The sequence below is a fragment of the Erithacus rubecula genome (assembly GCF_903797595.1).
Source record: "Erithacus rubecula genome assembly, chromosome: 1".
Classification (NCBI taxonomy): domain Eukaryota; kingdom Metazoa; phylum Chordata; class Aves; order Passeriformes; family Muscicapidae; genus Erithacus; species Erithacus rubecula.
Genome location: NC_136658.1, coordinates 45667063 through 45694108, shown reverse-complemented (window position 1 = coordinate 45694108; position 27046 = coordinate 45667063). Strand labels below are relative to the sequence as shown.

At 37.0% G+C, this 27046-nt stretch overlaps 1 protein-coding gene across 4 annotated transcripts in view; it reads right to left on the bottom strand.

Annotated features, from left to right (window-relative positions):
- Positions 1-27046, bottom strand: part of FGF14 (fibroblast growth factor 14) — a gene marked incomplete at its 5' end in the record, with an annotated part of 379569 nt that overhangs the window by 108669 nt on the left and 243854 nt on the right. Inside the window, one exon of one of the 4 annotated variants that reach the window (XM_079319911.1) lies at positions 11007-11199. The exons of the other annotated variants lie outside the window; for them this stretch is intronic. Coding sequence (XP_079176037.1) covers positions 11007-11199 — 193 coding nt within the window. Of the gene's footprint in view, positions 1-11006; positions 11200-27046 lie in introns of those variants that run through there. 4 annotated transcript variants of the gene reach the window in all.

Genomic DNA, 27046 nt, shown 5'->3' with positions numbered 1-27046 from the left:
TCTGTCTGGGTCATCCTTGATATGGTTGATTGCAACAAAAATACCTAAAAAGAAGCAAAACCTTTTGTTGCTTCAGGCTCCAAATGTAGCTGGTATCCCCACTATAACTAGAAAAGAAAGTTCTGAAGTTATCACACTACTTATATTTGAAGTTCATTCAGTTCAAAGAGAGTGGTTCAAACAACACCTATTATGTCCTGGATGGATGCCAATACCAGGACTAAAATAATAAAAAACCCTAAAAGTTACCTTGTCTTTACCAGACTGTTTAATCTAAAAGTATGAAGATCTCAAGCCAGGTTGCTCAGGTGCATTTAACTTTCCCTTTCCACACCTTAACATGGTGGAAACTTCTGAAAATTTAGCTAAAAAGTTCAGTGACTGTTTTTGTAAAAACATCACCAGGAATTTGCCACCAGTTCATTCCTCACAGCTTCTTGTCTTCAAGCCATGGTACTACTTATACCTAAACACTCAGCAAAGAGTAGAAAACAGGCTGATCTTCCTTGCATCCCTCCCTATACTTGAAACAAATGCAAACTGTGAAAACCAAAATAACAATACTGTGTGAAGCTGGTAACAAGCTGACAAAATTATAGTTAAGAACTTCTAAGCATAAGCAATTTTCAAGATGAGATTCACTATGGTCTTCACACTTCTGCCACTGAGGCTACTTAAACCATTTTTGTCTGTTTTTTATTTAAGTGCTTAAAAAGGAGAGTTTAGTTACTCAGATCCTGAATTGTTGGCTGTTTATCCCTGACAAATTTTGAACACAACCTGCTCATTGACATCCATTTACCAAAAAAACATACAGCAGTAATTCAACTACTGTTTGCTTACAGTGCCAGGTAATTTTAACCATTGTTTGCAACATAATCCACTGGTAAACAGGATGATGAGCGAGTGATTGAATGATTGATTGACTGACTGACTGAATTATACTGCATTTGATAAGTGGCCCTGAGATGGCTATTGGTTTGATCTAATCACTTTGTCATCACAGAAATGAGATACAAATTACCATTCACACCTTACTTTAATTACAACAAGATTATTCAGGCTTAACCTGCATTGATCTCTGTAACTTTTAACTTTATTAATAGCTGATGAGTCTGTTTCTCTCTTGTTAACAGAAAAACACTTTCAAAACAAAAAACCTCTGAGAATGCTGATAAACCTTTCTGAAATAGAGAAGGAGACCATATGGCTAATGGGTATGGTTTAGTTTTTCTTCCTTTCTGTGGTTTGGATTCAATTATCTCTACAGTGATATTCACTGTTTCCAAAGAAAGATGGCTGCTTATTAACAGCATTCAGGTTTTCATAATGTATATAAATCTGAGCCATCCACTCATTTTGATTTATTTACATGCATATTTTTTTGCTAATTTTACGTAGAACTTGCAACAGAATATTTGTTATACAGAGCTGTACATGTTAATTTTGCAAAGATTCTCCAAATTATGTGCATTACATCAAAAGATCTGGTTTTAGGGTAGTAACTTCACAACCTCACAGTTGTTTAGCACATATATGCAACTTAGACAACAGAATTTAATGAATTAATTTACATCTACTGAAGTGCTAAGATTCTACAGTTCTAAGTTGCACGTATATTGCAAATTTGGGGACATATGACTTGAGAGCTGAAATTAAAAATCTTTTATCTCTTTTTCCTTTAATATTGCCTCAAAAAGTCATTACTGATGCTCCATGGAAGCAAGTTTCTCATTTGTTTGGCAAAAGTCTGTGGATACATAAATTAGAATGACATATCTACTTTGTCAGAAAACTAAAATATTACTAGAAACAATAATGAAGTTGTATTTATCAATATAATGCTTTGAAGAGTTCAACCATACACTAATCTCTGCACAAAAAATAAAAAAAAGAAGAAAACACCCCGTTCTCAGAACTCAGACTGTTATTTTAAGCAAGCCCAAACTATGTTAACAAGAAGGTTAAGACTACAGTCTTGATTTTTTTTTTCTTTTTTTTTTTTAATGAAAAATATATAAGTAATATGGGCACAGTCTCTGTTTGGAGTTTGTGATAAACAAAAAACTTGATTATCCAAAGTAATAGTAAAAGAAAGTAAATACAAAGTAAAATCCAAAGAAAGAATAAAAGTGTTCAGATGAAAAAATTACTTGCTTGGCAGTAAGAACTGATGATGATGATAATGATGTATACTGTTCATTATCAATACATTTCTAATGAGTACCATAGGAGGAACATATAAATTTTCAAATTCTTAAAACATACACAAGCTAAGTTCAATAACACTTGCTAGAAGCAAAAAATGTTGGCTTTTCTTCAGATTACCTGTATCAGCAGAGATCTATCTCTAAATTTTTCAGCCCCAGGAATAGTTTTCTATTAAAAAATTCTAAAGTATCCTGCTCTATTTTATAATTATTCCCACTTCTTGGCACAGTCACGATCCCAGATAATTGATAAGATGATGAAAAGGAATTACTAGCAGGAGGAATCCATTATTTATTTATTTATTTATTTATACACAATCATACTTAGATCTTCATCTTGTGATCATGCCTCTACTTGCCTGATGGCAAGCATGGCTAGTCCTCAGGACTGATGCCACAAATATACTTCCATGTACGAGTCTACCACACCTCTATTAAGACAAAACTTGCTCTGGACACAAGGGGAGACTTGCTAATTTTTTCTGCTGCAAAGCCCTTCCTACCATGCAAATTTCTTTCTAATGCCATAGAAAGAGATACAACAGTTAATGAAATCTTCTTTTTGTTGGCTTTCATAACACAGTTTAAAATGTGTTTGGAACAAAATATTACATGTTTCATGTGTATTTGCTTTGATTACACAGAAGGAACTGTTCTGATTACACAGTGAAAAAAGTGAAAGAAGAAAATAGAGCAATGAAGTTTAAGAGTTCATTTATTTAATAGTAGATGGTATACAGATTACAGTGGCAAAGGTTTCAACTCATCAGAATTTCATATGAAGGGATACAAACCACTAATTAAGGTAGAGGAATCCAAGTCTCAGTTGTACAAAAACTACATAGATGAAAATGAGAGGAGCATCTGCTCAAGCTGGAATGTTCACAATGCATAAAGCAGTAAGTGTGTGAACAACTAAACACTGGAAATGTTGAAAGATTTTAGAACAGTTACTATAATCCATGAACTACAGTTACAAGGGAGAATGGTTGGAAAAGGCTCTTCACCACATTTCTTAACATACCAATTTGTTACAAGATTGTTCCTCAAAACAAAGCAAAGAAGAAATAATCAAGGATTAAAACAAAAACAAATGTAAACACCTATTTCTTTTATATTCTAGCAGACTGCTCTTTATGAATTACCATTAAGCTTCACACACACCATTTTAATCACAAAAGTTAAGTCTGCTGTTATATGAAAAACTGCTGCAAATTTGGAAAAAAATCATGAGAACTTCACTTGGTTCATTGTGGAACATACTTTTAAAAAGAGCATTATCGTGATCTAAGAATTACATGTATGTATTGCTTTTACATAAGCAGGTATATATTGGCCATAGATTTAAGACTTATGATCACAGAACTGTAAATAGTTAGTTTTCACAGAAAATAGAAGTATAGTACCTTTACTAAAAAGTAAAAACCAGCTATTGCTCTAGTTTTAAATAGTAAGGAATGAAGTTTTTCCCCTGCCACTCAGGGAGTGCAAATGTTAACCAAAACCCAACAAGAAACACCTATAACACATTATTGCATTAAGGGATCCCTGGTTCCAACTCCCACCCCTAGGCTCATAGTTCCACAAGAATTTTTACTGCAAAGAAACCTGCTGACCTTTTCTTAAGCCTGACATATCTGCTGTGTGTTGAGTGACTTTGAAATTCAGTAATAAAAATGCCTTGAGGCTCAAAAAGTCCCTTTTCATTAGGACATTAAATTCCACTAATATTCACCTGTAAAAAGAACCATTAAAATGCAGGTTAATATAAAACAAATTTCTTTCTTTCTTTTTCTCTTCTGTCTTTTCTTCTTTCTTTCTTCTCTTTCTTTCTTTTTCTTTCTTTCTTTCTTTCTTTCTTCTTCTTTTCTTTCTTTCTTTCTTTCTTTCTTTCTTTTCTCTTCTCTTCTTTCTTCTTCTTCTTTCTTTCTTCTCTCTCCTCCCTTCCTCCTTCCGTCCTTCCTTCCTTCCTCCTTCCTTCCTTCCTTCCTTCCTTCCTTCCTTCCTTCCTTCCTTCCTTCCTTCCTTCCTTCCTTCCTTCCTTCTTCCTTCCTTCCTTCTCTTCCTTCCTTCCTTCCTTCCTCCTTCCTTCCTTCCTTCCTTCCTTCCTTTCCTTCTTCCTTCCTTCCTTCCTTCCTTCCTTCCTTCCTTCCCTCCTTCCCTCCTTCCCTCCTTCCCTCCTTCCCTCCTTCCCTCCTTCCCTCCTTCCCTCCTTCCCTCCTTCCCTCCTTCCCTCCTTCCTTCCTTCCTTCCTTCCTTCCTTCCTTCCTTCCGTTTTCTGTTTTTCTAAAAAAAATCCTGGAAACAATTAACGATCAAAATTACATGTTTTCTGGGGCCAGGTTTCACAGTACTGAAGGAAGAGCAGCTACATTTAGTAACTTGGAATTTGCAAAATAAAGTACAAAAGGCAGGCTCTGCAATGGAAGTGGTAGTAAATGATGGTGGTTTTATTTTTATATTTATTAACATTAACTTCTCCAGAGAGAACAGGTTGTGTGCTTGTGTTTCATAAAGCTCAATTCTTAAATGGAGCAAAATTCTTGATTAAATTTTTTTTTTTTTAATGCTGAGTTCAGTCATTTATTTTTGCTGTTAACTGCCAATCGCCTGTCCAGTCTTGGTTCAATTTACAGCAGTTTTATAGCACAGTAACTCTGATGCCTTTCAAAAGTTCTACACCTGGGTAAGGGATTAGAATCAAGATCACAGATTTAATTAAATAGTTTAATTCAGTTACGTCCTAGGGATTATACTTTATATCCCTGAAAAAGGATATTCTTCACATTCCTATTTCAGTCACCTTTCTCTGACTTCATCTATGAGAATCTGACTGAACATCCAATATCATGCTTATTAGCTTCCACTCACCACTTTACAAAATGGTAACAATAACAATGGGAAATCCTGAAAACCTTGTAGAAACAAGGTTTCTGTAATTTTTTTTCAACACAGTCCATCCATCCAAATTGTATATGAAACTTTTACCATTTAATCCATCCAGTCTTTTACTAGCTGTCCTTTGATTTACAAATAATTCTCCTTTTCTTTTGGTTATGTATTTATTTACTGAAATATAAATTTACATAATTTCACCTATTGCTGAAAACAGCTACTGTTTATAATGTAGAATCAGATCATGGTAGTCTTGGACTCTACTCCTACCCATCTCTAACTTAAAGCAAATATATATTCCTAACTCCAGGCATCAAAAGCAACTAGGTTCTTCCTTGGCACCAGGAAAGCGTATGTTCCTTAATTTTCAGTCCCACAGGAAAATAAATTGGAATAGCTACACAGGACCTCAGCAGGTTATCTTATTTATATGATTGCAAAGACTAAACCCCCTAAAGTACCAAAATATTACTGTCTACAATGTAATGACAGAATGTTGCTGATTTAAAGCTTTACTAATTTTCTCATTCTTTTCCGCCGTGTAATAGGAATATTCTTTGTATTTTCACACCACTCAGTGTATGGCAGAACATAAGATCTGAGATGATAATAATAATAATAATAATAATAATAATAATAATAATAATAATAATAACTCGTGATAACAAAAGTGTGCCAGCTTCAAAGGGTTTCAGAAAAAGCTGATGGCACAGTAAGAGTACATGCCAGGAGTACATCCTCCCATCTATCACTAAGTCCAACACTTGCCTAAGGCAGAAAGGAGCATGACCAAGTAAGACAGACCTCTGTTTACTCACTACAAAAAATGGGGATCTGCAGTTGTGTATCTTCAAAGTAATGATTAGAGTCTAAATCAAAAGACTTCAACAGAAAGAGGTACTGTAGTTTTATCTCTATATTGAAATTAATTCTGTTTGTAAGCTGCTGACTTGAAAACTCATCATTCAAAACAAATTTTAAGTTCTGGATTTTGTTTGATTCAAATCAAAGCCTTAAAAAACAAAAAATTACATCTGTTAATAGATTATATGTTGATTAAAGACAGAATTCTGCCTTTAAATACAATATAGAAACCTGTAAACTACTAGAAACCTCACTTGTAACGTCTGTTGGTATATTACCATGTATCAGAAACCACCTGTACTGCACTCTCCCTTAATATCCATAATAATCAGATAATTTAGTTCTGCAATACATTTAATGGATACAAGAAGAGATATACTTTACTAGACTATATGTGGACTGAAACTGCCTGAACTTTAGAGATCCAGAAGATCACTCAAGATTGAAGAGTTCATTTTCTAATGAAGAGTTAAATCACCAATTACTAAGTGAAGACATTCAAAAGTAATGTTAGTATATGAAAGATACTCTGAAATGACACTGCTACAGCACTATCTGTACATTAAATGCCCACTATTCTATTGCCCCCCTTTGAGATATTTCCAAAAATCAATAGTCCCTAAAATTATATTACCATTTTCAAGCTATTTTTTCCCATTTGCTCTCAAAGCCAACTCATTCATCACATTTAGAGCTACCAAAACCAGTTGAGAATAAAAATTTCATCCCAGCCATTACTGTATTCCTTTTAAAAGCTTCCACTACCAAGCAAGGGTTTATGTGAAATACTGAATGCATGGAAAAGAAAGCTTGAGAGTGAGTCTAGAAAGTCCTGTCTTCAATAATATTTTAAGCATGCTTAGAATATTTTACTTGAAATGCAATTTATACAGTTTCAGTTTGTGATTATCATGCAGTCCTTTGAACAGGTTAACAGCAATGAAAGAAAAAATTAATGATTCCTTATACAGACTGTTAAGACTGTGTTTATACTTCCAAAAGGGTTGTGGGTTAATCAATTTCATTTGAAGAAAAGTAATGAAAAACAAGCAACAGAAATTCAACACCCTGAAAAATAGACAACCTTGAACCTGGACAATGCAGGCACAGTGGACTTAAGTGAACTGCCAGGAAGAATTAATTCTGAGGACAATCTCACAGGGAAACACAAACGTGTTTTGATCTGCTGAAACTTGGAGCAAGGCAGATCATCCAGTGCTGGAGCTTACTGGTGGGAGCTGATGTGGCTTCTTAAGCCTTGGGAAACAAGTCACATGCACTCACAAGCACAGATCTCCATTTCAGTTCCACTTCATTCCACAAGTAGGAGAACTAGAAACTACTTAGGGCAGTATGTATATTGGGAATTATCTTATATCTGAGATTATGGGCCACTCCCACATCTGCCAAAAAACATTAGCTGATCTACTGATGATTTTTCCAAAAATGCTTTCTTTGGAGAATTAAATTACCTTTGTAGATGCAGTAAAATCTAATCAGTGCGTTTTCTGAACATGTTCCCTAAGTCTCTCTTTCTTATAAATATTAATGTACCAAATCAGGGGCCAAGCCATTCCAAAATTCATACACTCTGTGTATAAATTTAGAAGTGGTATTAGCACACAGAAACAGTAAACATCACACTTGGTTTTTAATACATTTAAATGTTGAGTATTTTTCAGCAGAATACTCCCAAGGGACTTAATTAACCAAATGAAGATTTTTCAGATTAGCAAAGCAGCTAGATATGCAGATGCAAATAGAGGCTAAGAAGTTGAATTTGCACCACTGACAAGCATATATTTTAATCTTTGTGCTTTGTAGATGTATGAGGTGAAGTGACATTTATTTTCTTCTTTTGATTGGGTAGCCCCAGGTCAGATAAGGTTATTTCACATGAAAACAAAATATCTGTCAATTCTCCCATTTGTGATTATATTAACATAAATTAGACTAATATAACTAAACAACCTGCAATGCAAAAGAGGATGATTCAAAAGGGATTGATGTCAGGCATCAGATAGGCAACATCTTGGCTTCATGGTTATTAGGAAATTAATGACAGTGGTTTGCTCAGCAGATCACAGGTAGAATAAAATAAAAATTTAATAAATTTGAAATATAATATTACTAAACAATATGAATCAAAGATGTCCAGTAAATGAAAATGGTTTCATCCATTCAGTAGATTAGCAGACAAGTCTCCCTCAGAAATCACTTTGGCAGTTTAATTCATTAATCAAAGTCTTAGAAAGGCTGTTTAAAACTACCATGGCATCTATCATTAGAGAAAATACATAAATAAATACAAATACTACTTTTTATTCTGAGTGAGCTTCTGGATGTATCTTGAATGCTACCCTTTCTAAATGTTAGTCTCCCAAAGCACACTTCTGTTGATATTTTAGTATGCCCCTAAAGGAAGGACCATGAACAGAGGAATTTGTCACAATGACAAAAAAAAATCATCAGGGTATACATAACTGAAGCATTTTATGCATTCATAATAAGTTCATTTCTTTATAAAATAAATCCCACTTAACAAGAACAGTGCTAACAGGCATTTTTAAAGAAGAATTTAAAAATAAGGAATATTTTTTAAAGTTTGCTGACATGTTGGTATGTGTGCATGTATATTGTGTATATCTGTTTACCTAATGCACATATACATATATTTACAAGGTTAAATGTGCATTTTTAATTAAAAAGCAGCATCACTAGCTTTTGCTGCCTGATTGTTTCAAAGATGGGAAGGGAGTCACCCTTCATATGTAAGTACAAAGCAAAACACTTTTTTATTCCAAGAAAAACACAGTCTTGCTTTTACTGCTCTACATACAAAAAAATTTACATATAATTCTACTCTTCCATTGAATTGTATGAGAATGCTGCAGATGGTTTGTCACATCTCGATTAGCTCATTTTTCACAATACTCTTGTGACACTGTATCATTTATACAAGGTTTATTTGTCAAAATCCCATAGCACCTTTCTGACAACAAATGTTGTGAAATTCATCCTATTTTCCTTGGCAAAGACTTATTTTAATAGATTTGACAGTGTGATTTCGGTGACAAATTCACTGGTCATTTAACTCAGTTTAGAAAAACTAAAACCAGACTCTGAATAAATGTTCATTTTGTAACTCTTATATTTTAAAGCAATCCCCCTTATAAAATGTGGTTTGTGGTTTTTTTACAAATGATTATTCACTCAAAACTATCCGTCATAAGACGTTTAAGTAATGACTTTGGCTTGACTGTTTCTTCAGTTTCTCTCTTAAATAGAATACAACTTTGAATCCACAGGTATTCCATCATCACTTTGTGCATCAGGAACATATATAGTAAAAGCTATGATGGCTTTTATTTCAGCAGGAATTCTTACAGATGAGAAGTAATTCTGAGACCTTATTGTAAATCAAGGGATAAATATTACCATATCTCATCATGAAGGAAAATAAACTCTGGGGTCTGATGCTGCAGATTTTACTGGTGAGTAGCCCTTGTTCTGAATATTCTTGCTGAAATGTTCTGTCAGTGGTACAGGTTAACAGTGTAGTTATGTTCTATTTCAGTTCTCTTATTCAAGAATGTGACAAAGTGCCTTATGAAAAATGAATGAATGAAAAAGGACGAATTCAAAAGTCTCTTTAAAGCCCCTTCTCACCTAAAAAAATGTTTGGTATCTCAGTGCTGCAAGGCAGTCCTCTTGTCCTCAAATGGTTATATTGGCAAATACAGAGTTTTCCCCCAAAAAGACTGCACAGGTGGTAAAGCACAATTGCTCAGTTAGGAAACCTCCCTAAACTTGTTTTCCTGAAGAGTATCACTTATAAAAATCTACCATCATAAACCAGATACTCTAGTCTTTTAAACTATACACAGACTGCTTAATATAAGAGCCACCATAGATTTTGCCAGTGACGTTTTCCTGCTCATCTTCACTGTATCCCTGTATTATCTAAAAATGGCAAGATTTGGCTTGGATTAGGAGTTACAACAAATAATTGTACTGCAAGAAAGCCATGTATAATTAAAATTGTGTGAATTCTATTGATTTATGCCTTTTCAAATGTGGGCATGAAAAAGAAGGAGGAAGCATCAATCAGGACAGTTCCCTGATTATGCTTAAAATGATCTTCCAACCCAATCTAAAGAGGAGCTGTAGTATACATGCCACACCACAGCACATGGTGGCATTCTGTATAATATAATAGAGGTTGGTTTACACTTTATCGTTGACTGGTAGGTATTAGCCATGTTTCAGGCGACACTTAACATTTTCACTCTTCACAATGTAATCCTTTTGTTATAAAACTACTTGTTTCTTGAGAAGATAGAGTAAATCGTTACCATTTCTGAATGCTGTTGAATACCAAAAAAAAAAAAATTAAAAAATTAGAGAAGTCACTGCAACACCATTTTACTCCTTTTATTTCTAGGGTTCTTAGACAAAGTACTGGATAGAATGCAATCACCAAGGTACCACTTTTCCCCGTTGACTCCTGGTCACCTACCCTGAAGAAGAGCTGCCTGCAAAACCTGCTGGTCTGAATGGTAAGGCCCTGGCTGGGAACGGGCAACAGGCAGGTGAACCTGCAGCTGGGAACCCACAGCGATGGAGAGAAGATCTCCCGCAGCTGCCGGCTGTGCCTCAGCTCTCACTGCGCTGACTGGGAGCGGGACCCCTTCGCTACATCCAGGCTGCACCTCCCAAAACCATACTATGGCTCAGGGGCTGGCGACCGGACACCCGGAGCGCTGTGCGCTCCTTGTCCTTCAGAGAGAACCACAAGCGACATGGGGAGGGGGGGCGGCGGGCTCGGGGCTTCGTGCCAGCAGCACACCTGCCGTGACAGCCGGGCAGCAGGGCTGGCCCCGGGGGTCCCGGCCGAAGGTCCGCACGCTGCCGCCTGCTCAGCGGCCGGAGCCCTTCTCCCGCTGGCAGGACCCGGCCGGGAAGTTTCTCGCCACAGGTTGCCCCCTCCCGCCCGCCCCCCGCAGCCCGCGGGCGGGCCCGGCCACCGGGACGCACCTTGGCGCCGCAACCGCCGCTTCTTGAGCCCGAAGATGCGGACCTTGGAGAAGATGTCCACCAGGTTGCCATTGCAGAGCCCGCGGTTCTTGTTGGGGCTGTTCCGCCTCCTGCTGGCCGAGGGCCGGTCCCAGTGCTGCTCCCTCGCCTGCCGCTTCTGGCGGATCAAGCCGCTGGCGATGGCCGCTGCCATGGCTGCTCGCCGGCTCGCCCACGCCGGGCAGGGAGGAGGGAGGCGGCGAGGCGCTCAGCCCCGGCGGGAGCCCATTCCCGGGGGCGCGGGCGAGCGGAGCCTCCTCCGGCCGAGGCGCGGCTGCGGAGGGGCTCCCGCCCCGTGCGGCCGGCGGGAGCTGCCGCCGCCGAGGGTCACCGCATGAGTGCCCCGCCGTCCCCCCGTGTCCCGGTGCAGGGACACCTGCTCGGGCGGCTGTCTGCGGACGGGCTGCCGGAGCGGAGCGAGCGGCGCGGAGCGGAGCGAGCGGACTCGGGGCAGAGCCGCGCCCGGTCGGCTCCGGTCGGGTCGGGTCGATTGGGTCGGGTCGGGTCGGGTCCGCCAAGCAGCGTCGCCTCCCGGGGTTGCCCTCAGCCCCGAGCCGCCGCCGCCCGCTCGCCCGTCGCTGCCATCGCCACGGCCGGGGCGGCTACCGCCGCCTCTTCCCGGCTCCCGCCTGATGATTGCCAAGTGCTTCAGAAATCAGCATCTGGAGAGAGCAATCTTCTTCTCCGGGGAGAGCTGTAATCACGGCTCCTCGGTCCCACCCCGCTCCAGCCTCCCCTACACACACACGCACGCACACACACACACACACACACACACACTCAGAGGCACGCACCGCTGGAGCTTTTTTTGTCCTCCCCAAGGCGAGGGGCGGCGAGGGTGCAAGCAGTGGAGGAGGGGGAATGGGGAAAGGCAGAAGAAAAAAGCACAGGGGGAGAGAGGCGGAGGGACGGGGTGATGCTGCTGTGGCTTTCTGGTGGGAACCGGGAGGTTCCCGGCGGATCCGCCACCAGCTGCCTCTGCCCCCCGTTAGGTTTCCGGGTGGCTTCGCGCGGGGCTCCCTTCCCGGGGGAAGAAGGAGGGCCCTGGCGCTGCCGGAGGGGCGTGTGGCCCTCCCCGTTCTCCTTCGCCCGCCCCGGCACACCGAGGATCCCTCGCACGCTCCCTGTCTCTCTGCCGGCCGCCCCCCCAGCGGTGACACCCGCACCTGTCCCCGTCCCCAGCGGGGACGCCGCGGGGCAGCGCGGGCGGCGGCGGCGACACCGCGCTCGGCCAAGGGCACCGTGCCCCGCGCACCCTCCGCCCGCCCGCAGCCGGGCTGCCCGCCCCGCCTCGGCCCGCGGTCCAGGAACCGACCGAGCAGCCGGGAATCTGCAGGGAGACGGGGTTCTGCCCCGTGACGAGGTTTTGGAGCCGAGGGGAGGAAGCACACCTACGGGGCTGAGGGACCTTCAACCCAAATACCCAAGGGATTACACGGGTCACCCCCAAACAGCCACAGCAGGTGGATTTGCTGATTATCAGCGCCGTGTAAAATTACAGTCTGTGTCTTGGAGCGCTTAAGGAAGCACTAGCCAAACTCACTAGACACAGAACACCTAAGAAGCATCTGGCCCGAGAAGTTCACAAGGCATATCAAGTAGTAAACACCATGTAAAATAAGACACCCTCCTTCTTTCCTTTCATCTTTTTCTGTTGGCTCATCTTCCTTTTCAAATAATGGCCCATATTTTTCGGATTTATTTTCGCAAGCCTAATGGTTAAAAACTTCCTGAAGTTGTAACTAACCAGAGGAAAGTAAAGATAGGAAACAAGCAGCTACACAGAAAATATTAAGTTAGCCTATAAAGAAGGGCAGAAGCTTGCACAGGCAATTATCATGTAATATCTATTTTTGTACTGTTTTCACAGTACTCTAATTTCTTATCAGATCGTTTTGCTTTTTTGGTTTTTCTTCTTCTTCATTTAAGGCTTGGAAGTGTAAATATCCATCCAGAAAAATTCACTGCTTTGCAATTCTAGTATGCAAGAATAGGCTCTTGTTTTAGCAGAGGTTTCAGCTGCTTTGATATTGACCATTTTTCCCCTAAATCCTTTAATCTACAAAGCGCTATTTTTATACAGAGGGCAAAAGTGTATGGTGGGAACTCCAGTATACAGGGATTTCGTATTAATACTAGACCAACTAGGAACAGAACATGCACAATCGGATCTGGATAATACATTTTAATTCTATTTAAAAGTGTCTCTAAAGAGATTCAGCTAAGACTCATTGGATTTTCTATCTGGCAATTTTTACAGAGCAGCAATTTCCTTACAACGGTTACAATTGCCTTAACTAACGCAATTAGACAGAGAGGTGGTTATTAAAAAAAAAAAAAATTAAATTTCAATGTAGCATTTTTGCGTACTGCTTTGTGTTTCCTTCCTTCTCAAAAGTGAAGAAGACACGGAGTGGCCTTCCTCAAGAGGGAAGCGCTCCTCTGAGAGCCGCCCTGCCCAGCCCGGCCCGGCCCGGCCCGGCCCGGCCCGGCCGCGTTCCGTGTCCCGCTCTGTTCCTGCGGTCAGCACCACGGACAGCAGCGCGCCCGGCTCAGGGACACGGCCCAAAGCCAGCTCCATGGGCTGCTGGCTCCAAACAAAGCCATGGATGAGAGGGAGCAGAGTGGAACAGGCCAACCACCCACTCTCTCTCATTTTGTCAGGCATGCAGAGGTATAATACATCGTATAACCCTAACATTTGCATGAGAAACTCTCTCTGAAAAGGTGTGGGTCTCAGGTTCCTCTTTATAGTACCCGATGATGCTATGCATTATATGTTGCATATATCTAATAGTAATACTATCCACTACTATTCCTCTCTATATTTTCCTTCAAATGCTGGGCCTTTGCCAAAACACACTGACATTTCTCAACAACATGATGCTCAGGGTGATGGCAAAGAAAACCAAGAGGGTGAAAATAAGCAGTATGCCTATAGACAAAGAGAAAATGTGCTTCTTATTCCAGAGATTAAAAAAAAAAAAAAAATTAGCTTTGTACTCACATCTCAGAAATGCAGAGCAGTTGTTTACAGCTTGGGGTTTTACAAAGAAAACTCAAGAGAGCCATCTGGTGTCCTAACCTGTGATAAAATGTGTGCAATTCTAGTCAAAGTGAAGGCTCTGCTAACAGATGGATTGTACAAGTATGAACATATTAGCTACCTTAAAAACTAGGAACTGCATGAGAATGTGCATTTAAGAAATATAGTTACATGTTAGTTATTAAATGTTCTACATTAAAACAGAGTTTTATTCTGGATTAACTAAACTCTGGATATGAAAACAAATGATTAAAAGCCAAAGAGGAGGAGAAAAAATTTTCAATGCTTTCTATTCTCCCATCTGTTCATTTCTAACTGGCAATTTATTATGGATTTCAGGATTTTTCTAAACGAAAACATTATAGAATGTATAAAATTGCTTTCTTGGATGAATTTTAGAGTAAAAAATTCAATGTATATAAAGTGTGTATGAAATACTTGCTTTATTATATGTTACAGTATGAAACATTATTATTCCTTATTTTTTTTCTGAATTACTGGGAACAAACCATACTCCATTTTAGCTAATTTAACATCTAAATTTCAATGTGACCTTTTCAGACATCAAAGTTCAATATTAAAATATAAACCATTGATATTTGTGTATATAAAATGCTTTTATAAGAAATTCCGTTAGGAGAAATGCTATCCAATGCTTTATAGTCCAACCTTACCAAGATCCTTAGGCTATGAAATTTATAGAATTGAAAATGTCATCTTTACACATTATGGGCTGTGGGTTGTTTTTGATGGGTTTTTTTCCTTTGTTTTTTGGGGGTTTTTGTTGTTGTTGTTTTAGGTTTTTTTAACTTATTATATGTTTTGCAATAACTTGGATAATGTTACAAGCTGCAGAGTAATGTCTGTTTAATGCAGTCATGAAAACTCTATAGAGATCTTCCTTTCATAAACCATTTCAATATAAACAAAAATATTTTTCTACAGGTATGTAGTCATGTGCACATGCTCCACCCAAATTTTATCCTCACAGATATCCTGAAACTATTCTTGATATCAAAACTGAACCAGAATAAATCAAATAAAGCCCAAATTTCTTACAAACATATATTTTCTACAAGTGTAAAATGTCAGATTATTACATTGCTACTAAACATGTTTAAGTTTCATGAGCTGTGGTGAAGTTTTTATTGCACTTGCTTGCAAAGAGTAGGGTGCACACACAGCTCACTTGTCCAGTTAAATACACTAGAAGATGATGAGGCTAAGTCAGCTTACATTCTAGAAGTCATTAATAAAGTATAGTGGATTTAGATGTTCTTTCAGACTCTAAAGAATTGTTTTGTGTCTTTGCAGGTGCTTGGTTTTTTCCTTCAGAACATGTTGTGTTCCAGAGTAGCAAACGTATTAGCATCTTATTCCTCATACCACTCAAAATAGAAAGGATGGTCTAGGGGTAAAAGCACCAACTCAGGCCTAACAATTGAAAGGCAAGCATAAAAGTACATCTAGACCACTGGGAAAAACTATTATTGCAAGAAGACACATTTCAGGAGTGGAAAAATTACTTGTTTCTAAATTGTGATGGATTTGTTTATTCACCTTTGTGGTGTTTCTGATCAGACTGCAGACTGATTGCCAAAACACTGTTTCCAGCTGAAGTGGTAATTCTGATTTGTTGCTTCTGATGAAAAAAAATATTGCTGGTAGTTTTGGTGGACCATAATTAAAGTATCTAAATTCAATGTACATACTAAGAACCTTCCAATCCCCCAAATATCATAAGAAAATGTGATACAGTCCTACAAATAGGATTATTGATGTAATTGCAAACTGATATATTCCCAAGGCACATAATGTGTATGTATGGGGGGATGGGTGGGGTAAGCAACTGTAACTTTTAATTCTTGATTTAATTTTCATGGGGGAAAAAAATGAAGCAAGAGAAATAATGACTTTAACAAGGTGAAACATACATGGCTTACTCTATAGGCTGGTAAGTGTTCAATTATACAAAACTGAATAAGATAGAAAAACATCTGTCAACTTAAAAAATCGTATTTTTCATTAACAGACCAGTATGAACATATTAAAACATAGATAAGAGTTCCCTTTTCAGATAGTTTATGTGCATTCCATGTTTGTAAGAAGACTAGTATGGTCTGATTGTGCAATGAGCTGTAAACAGTTTAAATTAGGTCAGTTTTATATGTTCTTGTCTATTAATCTGGATATAATTCTCCTTATAAATTATTAATTTCCCAAAAGGCAATGGACTATGAAACGCTGAAATTTATAATCCTTAACACCCTGAACACTTGATGCTCATTGATTAGACTTTGAAGAACATTAAAAACAACATTTGTTTAACATGATAATATGCTTCACAGAATTTGAATTTCTATCCTTTCATACTTCTTTGTGTCAAAAGCACTGAGTTTTCAGTCTTACCATTCACAATGTGCTCGAGGAGCCAAAATCATAGCTATTAAAATTTACTAAATACATAGGAGGTCCTCTGGAGTCGTCTGTTTAAATAGGTCAGGTGAATCCATTTAATTAAGACAAAAGTAAGCTTCCAATATGTTGTTCAAAGGACAACTTGTACATGTTTTAGCCACTTTCTTCACATGCATTGGACTTATTTGATCTTATCCAACTCTTAGAATATAATTCCTGTATATGCAAGAATAAATTAATGCAAGGAAGTCCAGCATTAGAAGACTGGTTATGCAGAGAACTATCAAAATGTCCTATTCAAATACATAATACCTACAATGCTGCCTGTGCCAGCTCAGGTGCAGTATTTCTTCTGCATTGGCCATTCACTTCTTTCACACATTTCTTTCATTTCTTTCACATATTTCTTGAGATACATTTGTAACTCAAAGGACTGAGTATCTCTACACTAGATACTGTCTTACTCTTTAGAAATTTCATAATTCTTAGATTGCTTGGGTTTGGTTTTACTTTTTTGACTTTGCTGACCCCTTCCTTTCCCAGTGCTAAATTGCTCTGATTATCCTGCAGTAATGAGTCTTACAAATAGTCCTGTGTAAAGTAAAATACCTGCTTTAATGCAGAGTTTAATTTTTTATTCCATGGGCTAACTCTTCATCCCTCAACAGGGGAAAAAGGTGTGTGGAGATTCTTAATGCTATTTTTAACAGCTGATCTTTCAGCCTGATAAGATGTATGATTACAGCTGCTGACTTTTAGCAAAGCTTCTGTGACATTTTTCATGGCTTCCTGTTTTTCACTCTGTCCTCTACTTCTGATACCACTTCTTTTGAGACCAGGTGAACAAAGGAAACCAGCTGGGTCGACAGGAGTATCTGTACAGCACACAGATTATATAAGGATCTCCAAAATAGCTCACCCAGGCCCAAAACTTCAACCCAGTCTCTTTTAAACAGTTGACAACAGTGAAGGAAGAAAAAAATAAAAAAGAATCAAGATCACTTTCTGTCTATAATCCAAAAAAGTAATTTTAAGTTAAATACATTGTGGTTTCTGCAGTGACATATATAATATTTTACCTTTTTAAAGGAAATCATCTCAGTAAAAGAGAGGTTCATAATAACTAATTACAGATACACATCACAATTAACTTTGTTCTTACTGAAGCTAATATCAGATCTGCCACAAGACTGCTTCAAACAAGGTTCTGGTGACACAACCCTGAAAAAGGACTTTCACTAAAGAAAAACAAACACAAACAGCAACCCCCATCTTTAGTCCACACAGCTGCAGAGTGCAGTTTAAGATTTAGAGGCCTAAAAACAGCATGGAGAGCTTCTTCATTAATATGCACAGCTTAAGCCAACATCTGTTGTGTTTACTTATCTAGCCACAGCAGGACTTGACTGCTTTGCCTGACTTCTGAAACATGCAAGAGACTTTGCTGTTATTCTCTCAGTAACTGGAAGTCCCTGTAAGGTGAGTCTGCTTAATTTTATTCTACAGAAACAAAGGAAACACTGTTCCTAAGGAATTCATTCTCTACAGTGAATTTGCTCTGGAGTCAGTACAGCTGGCAGAGCATGTAAGCTGCTATACCTGTTTCATGATACTCTCCCCTGAGGATTTCCTGCACCTAGAATGTATTTGCAAATGGATTTCTTGCTTTCCTTGCAACAAATATGAAAACACATGACAATATGAGAAAAAATAAAAGTGCAATATTTCTGAATCCTCAGGACAAGGAAGATGTTGGATTTTGACCATCTCACAGAGATCCAGGTGAAAAAGCACTTAATATCCATTAAAATAAAATACTGAACTGAAAAGATAGTATGAGCAGAGATGTACATAAACTGCTATCTTGAGAAGCAGAAGGATGATTTCCCTCAAAATACATTAATAATCTTTAAAGTATAAAAAGTGATTTTTACCAGTGACAGGAAGAACTGGAGCATGTCTGCCCATGTGCTTGAATGCACACACACACACACACACATCCACAACACCACTTTGTTTCTTGGAAGAAAGCATGAAAAATACTCCCTGCCAAATAATCTAAGAAAAAATGGTCTTATTTTCTGCTATATGACCTAAAATTGACAGTGTGATTTATTTCACAAAATAACTTTCAGACAGTCATCTTTGTTTGCAATTATTCTACCATTTATTTTCAAATAATTTTTGCTTTCAATCCCTTTGATACTATTTTTAAGACATGAAAGGAACAGAAAAAAAAATCTAATTTTTTTCCTTTTTTTACAAGGAAAAAACCCAAAAAAATTAGGATCCAGTTCTTTTCCTGTTCAAGAGGGAAGATCATACAGCATTTCTCTTAGTACTGAAGGGAGAAAATATAGATATAGAACAATTCTGGCTAATGCCATGTTCATCCAAAGGGTAAGCCTTGATCCCCTCTCAGATCCAATCACACAGACACGTCGCTTCCTTTGGGATTCAGACACAATCAGTGTTCCCTGAAAAAAGTCCCATACTGTGCTCCCCTTTCCAAACAAACAGAAAATGCAATGCATTGTCTAATATTCTTATTGAATGCAATAAATTGATGACAGACATAAATCTCTGAAAAACAAGTATGGCTAGCTTTTTAGTTTATCTAGATTACCAGAAGCATCTGACAATCTAATATACTTTATATTAGCATAGGAACAGATTTTTCCTTTCTCAATGTTTATTTCATTCTATATTATTTTCTTTGACTGAAATATTTTCTTTGCATTGACACACTATTGTTATGCAAAAGATGCAAACAAATATTATCTATTAAAAAAAAAAAAAAGCCAGGAGGAAGTTTTTTAGGTATCAGCCTTCTCTTTTTGCTAATCAGTTTAATTCAGCTTTAGCTTCATCAAGAACAGTGGTACTTGCTGTATCAGCATTTCCATTTTACTTCTTCCAAAACAGAAACATTTATTTCTTCTATACCTCTTTATGCCTTTAAAAAAAACCAATAAAATCAGTAATGAATGCTTTGACCTAAAGAGAAAAAAAAGAATTTAAGAACTTCTGCTTGCCCATCTTGTTACTTATAGGATATAGAACATCAAGATAATTTTCATAATTTTTTTCCTATGTTTTTATTTATTTTGTTGACATGGTAGATAGAATATAATGAATACTAGAATTATTTTTAAATCCTGAAAAAATTGCAGTACCTGCTCATGTTACTGTGATGTTATTCCTGGCTAGGTGTTCAAATACCATGGCATTTATTAGTAGTAGTAATAACATGAATACTTCTAACATAGTAACCTGATTTTACAATCCAGTCTTATAAAGTCAATACAAAATATCTGACAGTTAAGACTTAACTCATCAAAACCTTTTCACATCATATCTCTCTAATGTGCAGTGCAATTATCTGATTTGCCAGCAGTGGACACTGTTTGTCTAGTTATTCACAGATATATTGACTGAGAAATATCTTGCAACACAAAGTGGTATATTTTTCTTTTATTCCTTGCACTGCAAGTAATTAAAGAAAAAACAAACAAACAAAAAGATTTATTTGTACCAGACAGAAGCTGAGTAAAAATTGTGTGGTATGAATATTTTTCAACATCTTTGTAATAGCATACTGTCCCTTTCTTATGGTAATAATTTTAAAAAAAGTAACTTTAGGAAAAATAAATACAGACTTATTCACAAGGGGTTGTTTTTTATCTTAATCATAATTTAAAGTTGTAGAACATGTTCTGATGCAAAAAATAAACAATTCTTTGCTTGTATTTTTGATAGAGTGATGTTTATGAGAATGGAACTGTACAGCCTTTGCATTTTTCTATGAAATTCTTGCAAATAATGAGATGAGCAAGCTAAAAAGTTCTAAGGAGAATATTTACTTCACTATGCCTGCAAAGCATATGCTGCATATCCTGCAAAGTATATGTTTTACCCACTGGTATTTTCACAGGGATTTTGACATTAAGCTGAAGAGTAGGATTTTGGTTAGGATGAAAGAATAGATAACTATAAGACCAGCATGAGGAGTTGCAGAACGTTTAGTAGAAATCTGTCTTCTGTTCATCTTAAAAACAGAAAGGAAGTCTAAGCGTTTTTAAAAAGCCATGCACTGGTTTAATCACATAAACTATTATTTTAGGCACTATTACAAAGTTACAGCAATCACCTACTTATCTCAGTATTCAACTGATTCATTAGGCTACTCCTAAAATGCCTATCAGTCTAACAAATAAATGCAGTTCTTATGTAAAAATGTCCAATATCTTAATAGCACTAGTTATTTAGCTAATTAATATATTAGCTTATATATTAGCCAATACATTATATGTTAATATATTAGCTAATTAGCTCATTTCCTGCCTAATGCAGCTGAAACCTCATAAACAGGGCCCAACAGTCTGCTGCCAGTACATGTACACAGGATACCCACAAAGTCTATCAGAACTATGCTTTTTGTCATATGAAAAAGTATTCAGTGGTAGTATCATCTGAGATCTGCCTAAGACTATTGAGAAATTGTCTCCCAGAAAGCTGGGAAATTCAGACATATTGGTGTGAGATCTGGCTTCTAGCAGGCTGCATTTCAATGTCTGAGAAACTGGAGTATCCACCTGGTCAATGACTTTTTCATCTTTTGTGCATAGAAGTGACTTCAAAGCCATCAGTCAGTAAAGGAACAGGCAACACAGAATGGACTAGATTCAGAGACTCTGAAACTTCCTTCCAGCCACATCAGCTCTTCCACCTGCTCTGCCTTTGACACCGGTAAGAACACTGTCCCTTCCCAAACCCCACTTTTCCCAAGCCATGCACATCAAAACTGAACTCGTGGACAAGGTTTCTCTTCAAAGACCTGGGAATCCTTCAAGGATTCTCTCAATCCCCTGGGACACATTTATTACCAACAATCTGCAAACACCCCTTGCATTTCCTTTCTGTGTTCAAGTAGGTCTTGTATTTACGGACAAATTTAAAAGTATCGACCAAAGTCTTGGGGGTTTTATTTTTCACTTATTTTCAGACTTAGTTTAAACTCTATGGAAACTTGATTTAGCTACAGATGTAGGGAGGAAGAGCTAAATTAATACCAGGAAACAGCTTGATGAGTGGAAGCTCTCTGATGCAATCCAAACTGTGCTCTGTAAATAATAAGTGAGAGATTCTGGCTATGCTAGACTGACAAGGAAGAACAGAAGTCATTAGAAACAGAACAATCTGGCAGCCAAATTGCTGTGAACCTTAGCTCCTTTGCTAATATTCTTTCTCTAGAGATAGAGCAATCCTTTCTGGGCTTTAAAGCTCAAAGACAAAACATATACATATAATAATTTACTGTGAAGAAAAGAAGAAAGCTTAAACTTACCATTGCAGTTTTACACATGTGGAATAGGGTACTATATCATTCTCTAAGTATCACTGATATAAGTAAGTTTTTGGTGATTTTATTTGCTATTGTGTCATACAAAATTATAGTGCTTTGATGCATTTTTAAATTATCTGCTAAAATCTTGGATACAGGTAGATCAACTTTGCATTAAATCCATTTTTAAAATAAATGTCCTAACTGAAAAAAAAAAAAAAAGATGACCGACAGCAGCGGATTAGATCTGAACAGCATACAGATATTTCTAAATCTGATCATTTTCTTTATTCCAAAACAGAAAAACACTGTTTACAACAGGATCTTTAAACTGAAAATATATGCAAAGAAAGGACTAAAAATATTTTATCTCACAAGATGCCTGAGCACAATTTATTTCTGAAATTATTTATGATTATAAGTCAGCATATTTAAACATATAGAGCTGTAGGCAATTTAAAATTTGACTGCTTCTTGCATGCTTCACACATCATGAGATTTTCTGAAGCTCAGATAATTTTTAACATTTCCAGTATATTTCAAAACATTATTTTCTGATGCCCTTGATTTATGAACCATGACATTCAAACTTTCCCTCCAAAGGAAGATAATCAATCAATTATCTACACAGACTCAAATATGAATATCAGCAGTTGCCTGACAAAACTTAAGCAACTTAGTTCTCAGGCTCAAAAAGTTTTCCTAAAGATCATCATAGGGCATAATTTCTTACAGTTTTACTTAAAAATATCTATTTAATAACTATGTTTTAGAAACACATAGATTTATACACTAAACATATCATTTTCCAACATATAATTTTTGCCAAAGGCGAAATGTAAGACCATAGTCTAGAAAACAAAAATTCTGATAACCTATCAGGAATGAATCTAAGTGAAAATATGTCTTTAAAAGTCCTCAGAAATTTTTAACAAGGGTAAAGGAATTAAGTATTTATATATGTATATAGACGTGTGAAAAGACACAAATGAGGGAGAGACTAGAAAATAATATAAAGATGTTCAAAGAAATCTGCAAACAATTTAGTGATCTAAGCAAATTTCAAATTTATTTTACTAAATTACGACTATATCCTTTATTCCAAATAGTCAAGAAAACAAATGAAGTTACAGAAAAGTCTTTTTGAACGGAAAGAACAAATCTCTTTAGTAGACTGAAAAATAAACTGGCCATTTTTTCCATGAAAATAATAGTATGTGGCAAAAATTGCCAGAAAATTTGTACTTATTTAAAAAAAGAAAAAATAATTCAGAGCATCATACTGTTGCCAATCAACAAATCTAATCTTATTGAAATGTAAATCTGTATCATAACTTATCATATATAACAAAGACCAAATTTTTAAATAATTTCAGTCATCACTAAAAACTTTGACAATACATAAGAAGGAATAGTATAATATCTAAGGAAAGATAGATTGATTATTCATGGAGAAGCCTTGCTGTGCCTTTTCCCGATTCAGTCCAAACAAAATCTGGAACCTTTTGTTCTCATTATTAAGAAACTAAGGCAGAAATTAAGATAGAAAGGAAGGCAGACCAGAAAAACCCCTTCATAAAACTGTTATCTTAACATGAATTGTCACAGAGTTTCAGTTAGCTGTGGTATTCAGCACCCTGCATGTACAGGCATTTTCCCACCACAGATTCTGAGCTACTAAATGCAAAATCCTACTCCCCTTCCACTGGCCTTAAACCTAATTCTGCCTCTCTGAAATGCATCTCTGATGCTTCAAACACAATGAAGTATTTAAGTTCCTTTAGAGGTTTATACCAACAAAAATAAGTTTGAGATAAGGTTTTTAGAAAAGAAATTTTCAAAGTTATTAAAAAGTTATCAGTTTTCAGTAGTTAATAAGTGGCTATTTGTATTTCTGTATTCCAGCATCAGCTGAAATAACCAGGATTTTCTCTTTTTTTCCCCTGCTTATAATGCTCATGCCCATCAGAAATATTTAGGCCATTTAAAATTTTCACATAAAAGCCAGCAAGGGTGCTAATGAAAAGATTATGTAAAACAATCATAATATGAGGGATCGTAGCAATATGAATTATCAGGAATTACCACCTTTCATGCATTCAGTTATATATGCTGGAACTTTAACATTTTGTATTGTAGCTCTGATAATTTCTCCTGGTTATTTAGTGATGACTGAACACATCCCAAGACATATCTCCTTTCTCTTCTGACTACACTTAATCAACATTCTAACTTATTAACAAAATTTGGTGCACTTGTACTTTTTTGCACCCAGGGCTCCCATAGTGACCTTATAGCTGAGAGGAAAGTAACTGCAGATTTATTATCTAGCTAGCAGAAATTAATAATAGTGTGAATATCTATTTTCTGTGATAAGAGCTGGCTATCTCCCCACTCCTTCTCTGCAGATAAGTGGCAAGATTCTTGCCAATGATGTTTTTTTTGGGCTGGAAGCGAGGAAGAGAAATGAAAGCATTAGATGAAAATCTGAGATGCTCTATGTTGTAAAGCCCTCACAGCTTCTAATACATATTCAGAAAAAAAAAAAAAAAAAAAAAAAAAAAAAAAAAGAGAAAAGCATCAGCCATCTTCACACACTCTGAGTTTGAAAGAATATTTCCATTTTAAAGCTTCTTACATTAAAATGCTATATAATCCATTGGCCTTTTGTATGAGCTTAATGCTAATTTTGTTCATTGAAATAAGCCAACTATTAAAAAATATTCTTGTTGCAGTTCTGCCATAAAATTAAACACTATATCTTATTTGGCTAAGACACAATACACAAGTTTACTCATTCTAATCATCAGCACATGTTGACATTGCCTTGGGAAAAAGAATTTTAACTTCATTTGAATTTAAAGGCAGGCTAGAAATACCGTCCTGTTCTGGGTTGCTCTGCTCCAGATAAACACAGAAGTGCAAGCAAAAAAAAAGCCCCTCTATTTTTCCAAGATCTCCTTGTGGATACTCAATTTTCAAATTTATATTAATGAAAACAAACTTACTTTTCCTAAAATATATTTTCTCTGTCCATTTTTCTCTATTTGGTAGACAGCACCAGTAGTCCTCTTGTTTCTCCGTTCCATTACTTTGGCTTTGTTACCTTTGTATTGCTACCAAAAAACCAATAACCTTTTCACATTGTCAAGATTCAGTCTGTGTTAATTTTAATTGCAAATTATTTTGTTTTAGCTCCCTTATAATCAAATCTTATTCTTTCCTTTGTGGCAGAGCCTTCCTTTGTAAACCACTGAAGTACCCCCACAGTGTTACACTGCTCTGTATCTGTGGTATCTCCTGTATCCATCACACTAATGGCTTTCTCCCACAGTACAAAATACTTGGAGGAAATCAGAGCTGCTGCCAGCATCAGAATACTTGTAAAATTTTGATGCAGAGCACAAAGCTGTACATCCTTTAATAGAAATTAAACTACATAGACTACCTAACTTTAGTATAAACAGGTCCATATTCTCAGTGGTGTCCATATAGTCTTAGTTTTTTGGTAACTAAAATTATTAACACAGGAAAGGAAATGAACTCTGTAGGTTTTTTTAGTAGGTAGATTTCAAAAGACAGAGAAAAGTTTTTTTCCCTGATACACTCAATATTTCTGTCAATTAGAGGCAATTTCCTTGTTTAACCTTTGGCTATATAACATGGCAAGTAAAGCAACAAACACCCTAAACCACACATTTAGAAAAATTAAAATTTTATGAGCTAAAGAAAAAAAAAAAAAGATAAAGGAACCAGTATGTATTCTTTAAAAGCCAAGAGGCTCAGAAAAGTCTGATTCACTTGTGATGTTGCCTTAACTGATAACTTGACAATTGAAATTACATGTTATTTTATGACAAGCAATAAACACAGAAGCCAGGTAATACAATCTCATTCAGAAGTTGAGTTAGAGTGAGAGAAATGTTTTCCTATTCCCCATTCCCTGCTCTTTAACCAGCAGGTGGCATAAAGAGCAGCAACAGTGCTCAAGCTCAACCAAAACACATTATTTTATATTACAATTTCCTCACTACAAGATCAAAGATAATTCCTTTATTCTTTATGTAATAATGATTCAAGTCAACCTCAAACAACGCTAATATTACTCAAAGTTTTGAAAAAACCCTTATGTTTATTATGACCCCTTAATAAATCTTAAGCTGATCAAAGAAACATTACTGAGAAAACACTGGGAATCTGGAGTGAGAGATCATGCAGGAATGTGTATGTAATACATAAAAACATTAAGAACTATTTGAGGATTCAGATTTATGATTGATACAGATTTATAATAGCAGAAGATGCAAAGAATTATGCTGAGATCACCTAAACTTCATCACTAGAAGTTTGAAAATTGAGCTCCCTCTACATGAATCAACTTGTCCAAAGGAGACAAGCACCCACCAAGACATTGGTGAGAAATCTCACCACCCTCTACTTACTATAAATAAATCTGTGATCTTAAGAATCAGCTAAAATGAGAGGGAAGCATTCAACAGCTTTGTTACAAAAGGCCTTTTTTGCATCCAGCTTCTTACAAGGAACTCTCTGATCTTGATTTAGGTTCAATAGCTGTCCCTTTTTAATAGTCCAAGTCAAGATTTTACAAGCCTATTTTTCCCAACCTGCAGATGGGTCATCTTCACTTTTTCAATCCTCTATATTGCAAACTATTCCTTTACTTCTTTTCTGTCTCTCTCTCCCCAGGTGTGAGAGAGATATGGAGAAGCTCCTCTTTCTCTGCTGAAGGTCAGGTTCACACAGAATTCAGAGAAGACATGAAGCAGGGTGAAGCTGCTTTGCCTTGGAGCGCTCATGTTGTGTCAAGCTGCAGTTGGCCTATACATTTGTGTGTTTAATCAGAGAACTGCTTAGGTTGGAAAAGACCTTTAAGACCATAAAGCTGGTAGGAAACAGGCGAGGGAACACGGATTTGTTTAGCACAGCCAACTTTTCTTTGTGTTTATATGATCACAAATGTCACAACTTTCTGTAAATACCGTAGGAAGATATTCAAATGAAAAGTACAGAGACAAATTAAAATTCATTAGCTGCATCTATTTTAGCTAAATAATTTCCCATGGTAATAATTGCATTCAAATCTTTCAGGAGTCATTTTCAGTAGAACATCTGAACATGCTAGACTCATTGTAAGAGTATCTCAGGGATTAAGGGACAATACTAAAGATTTAT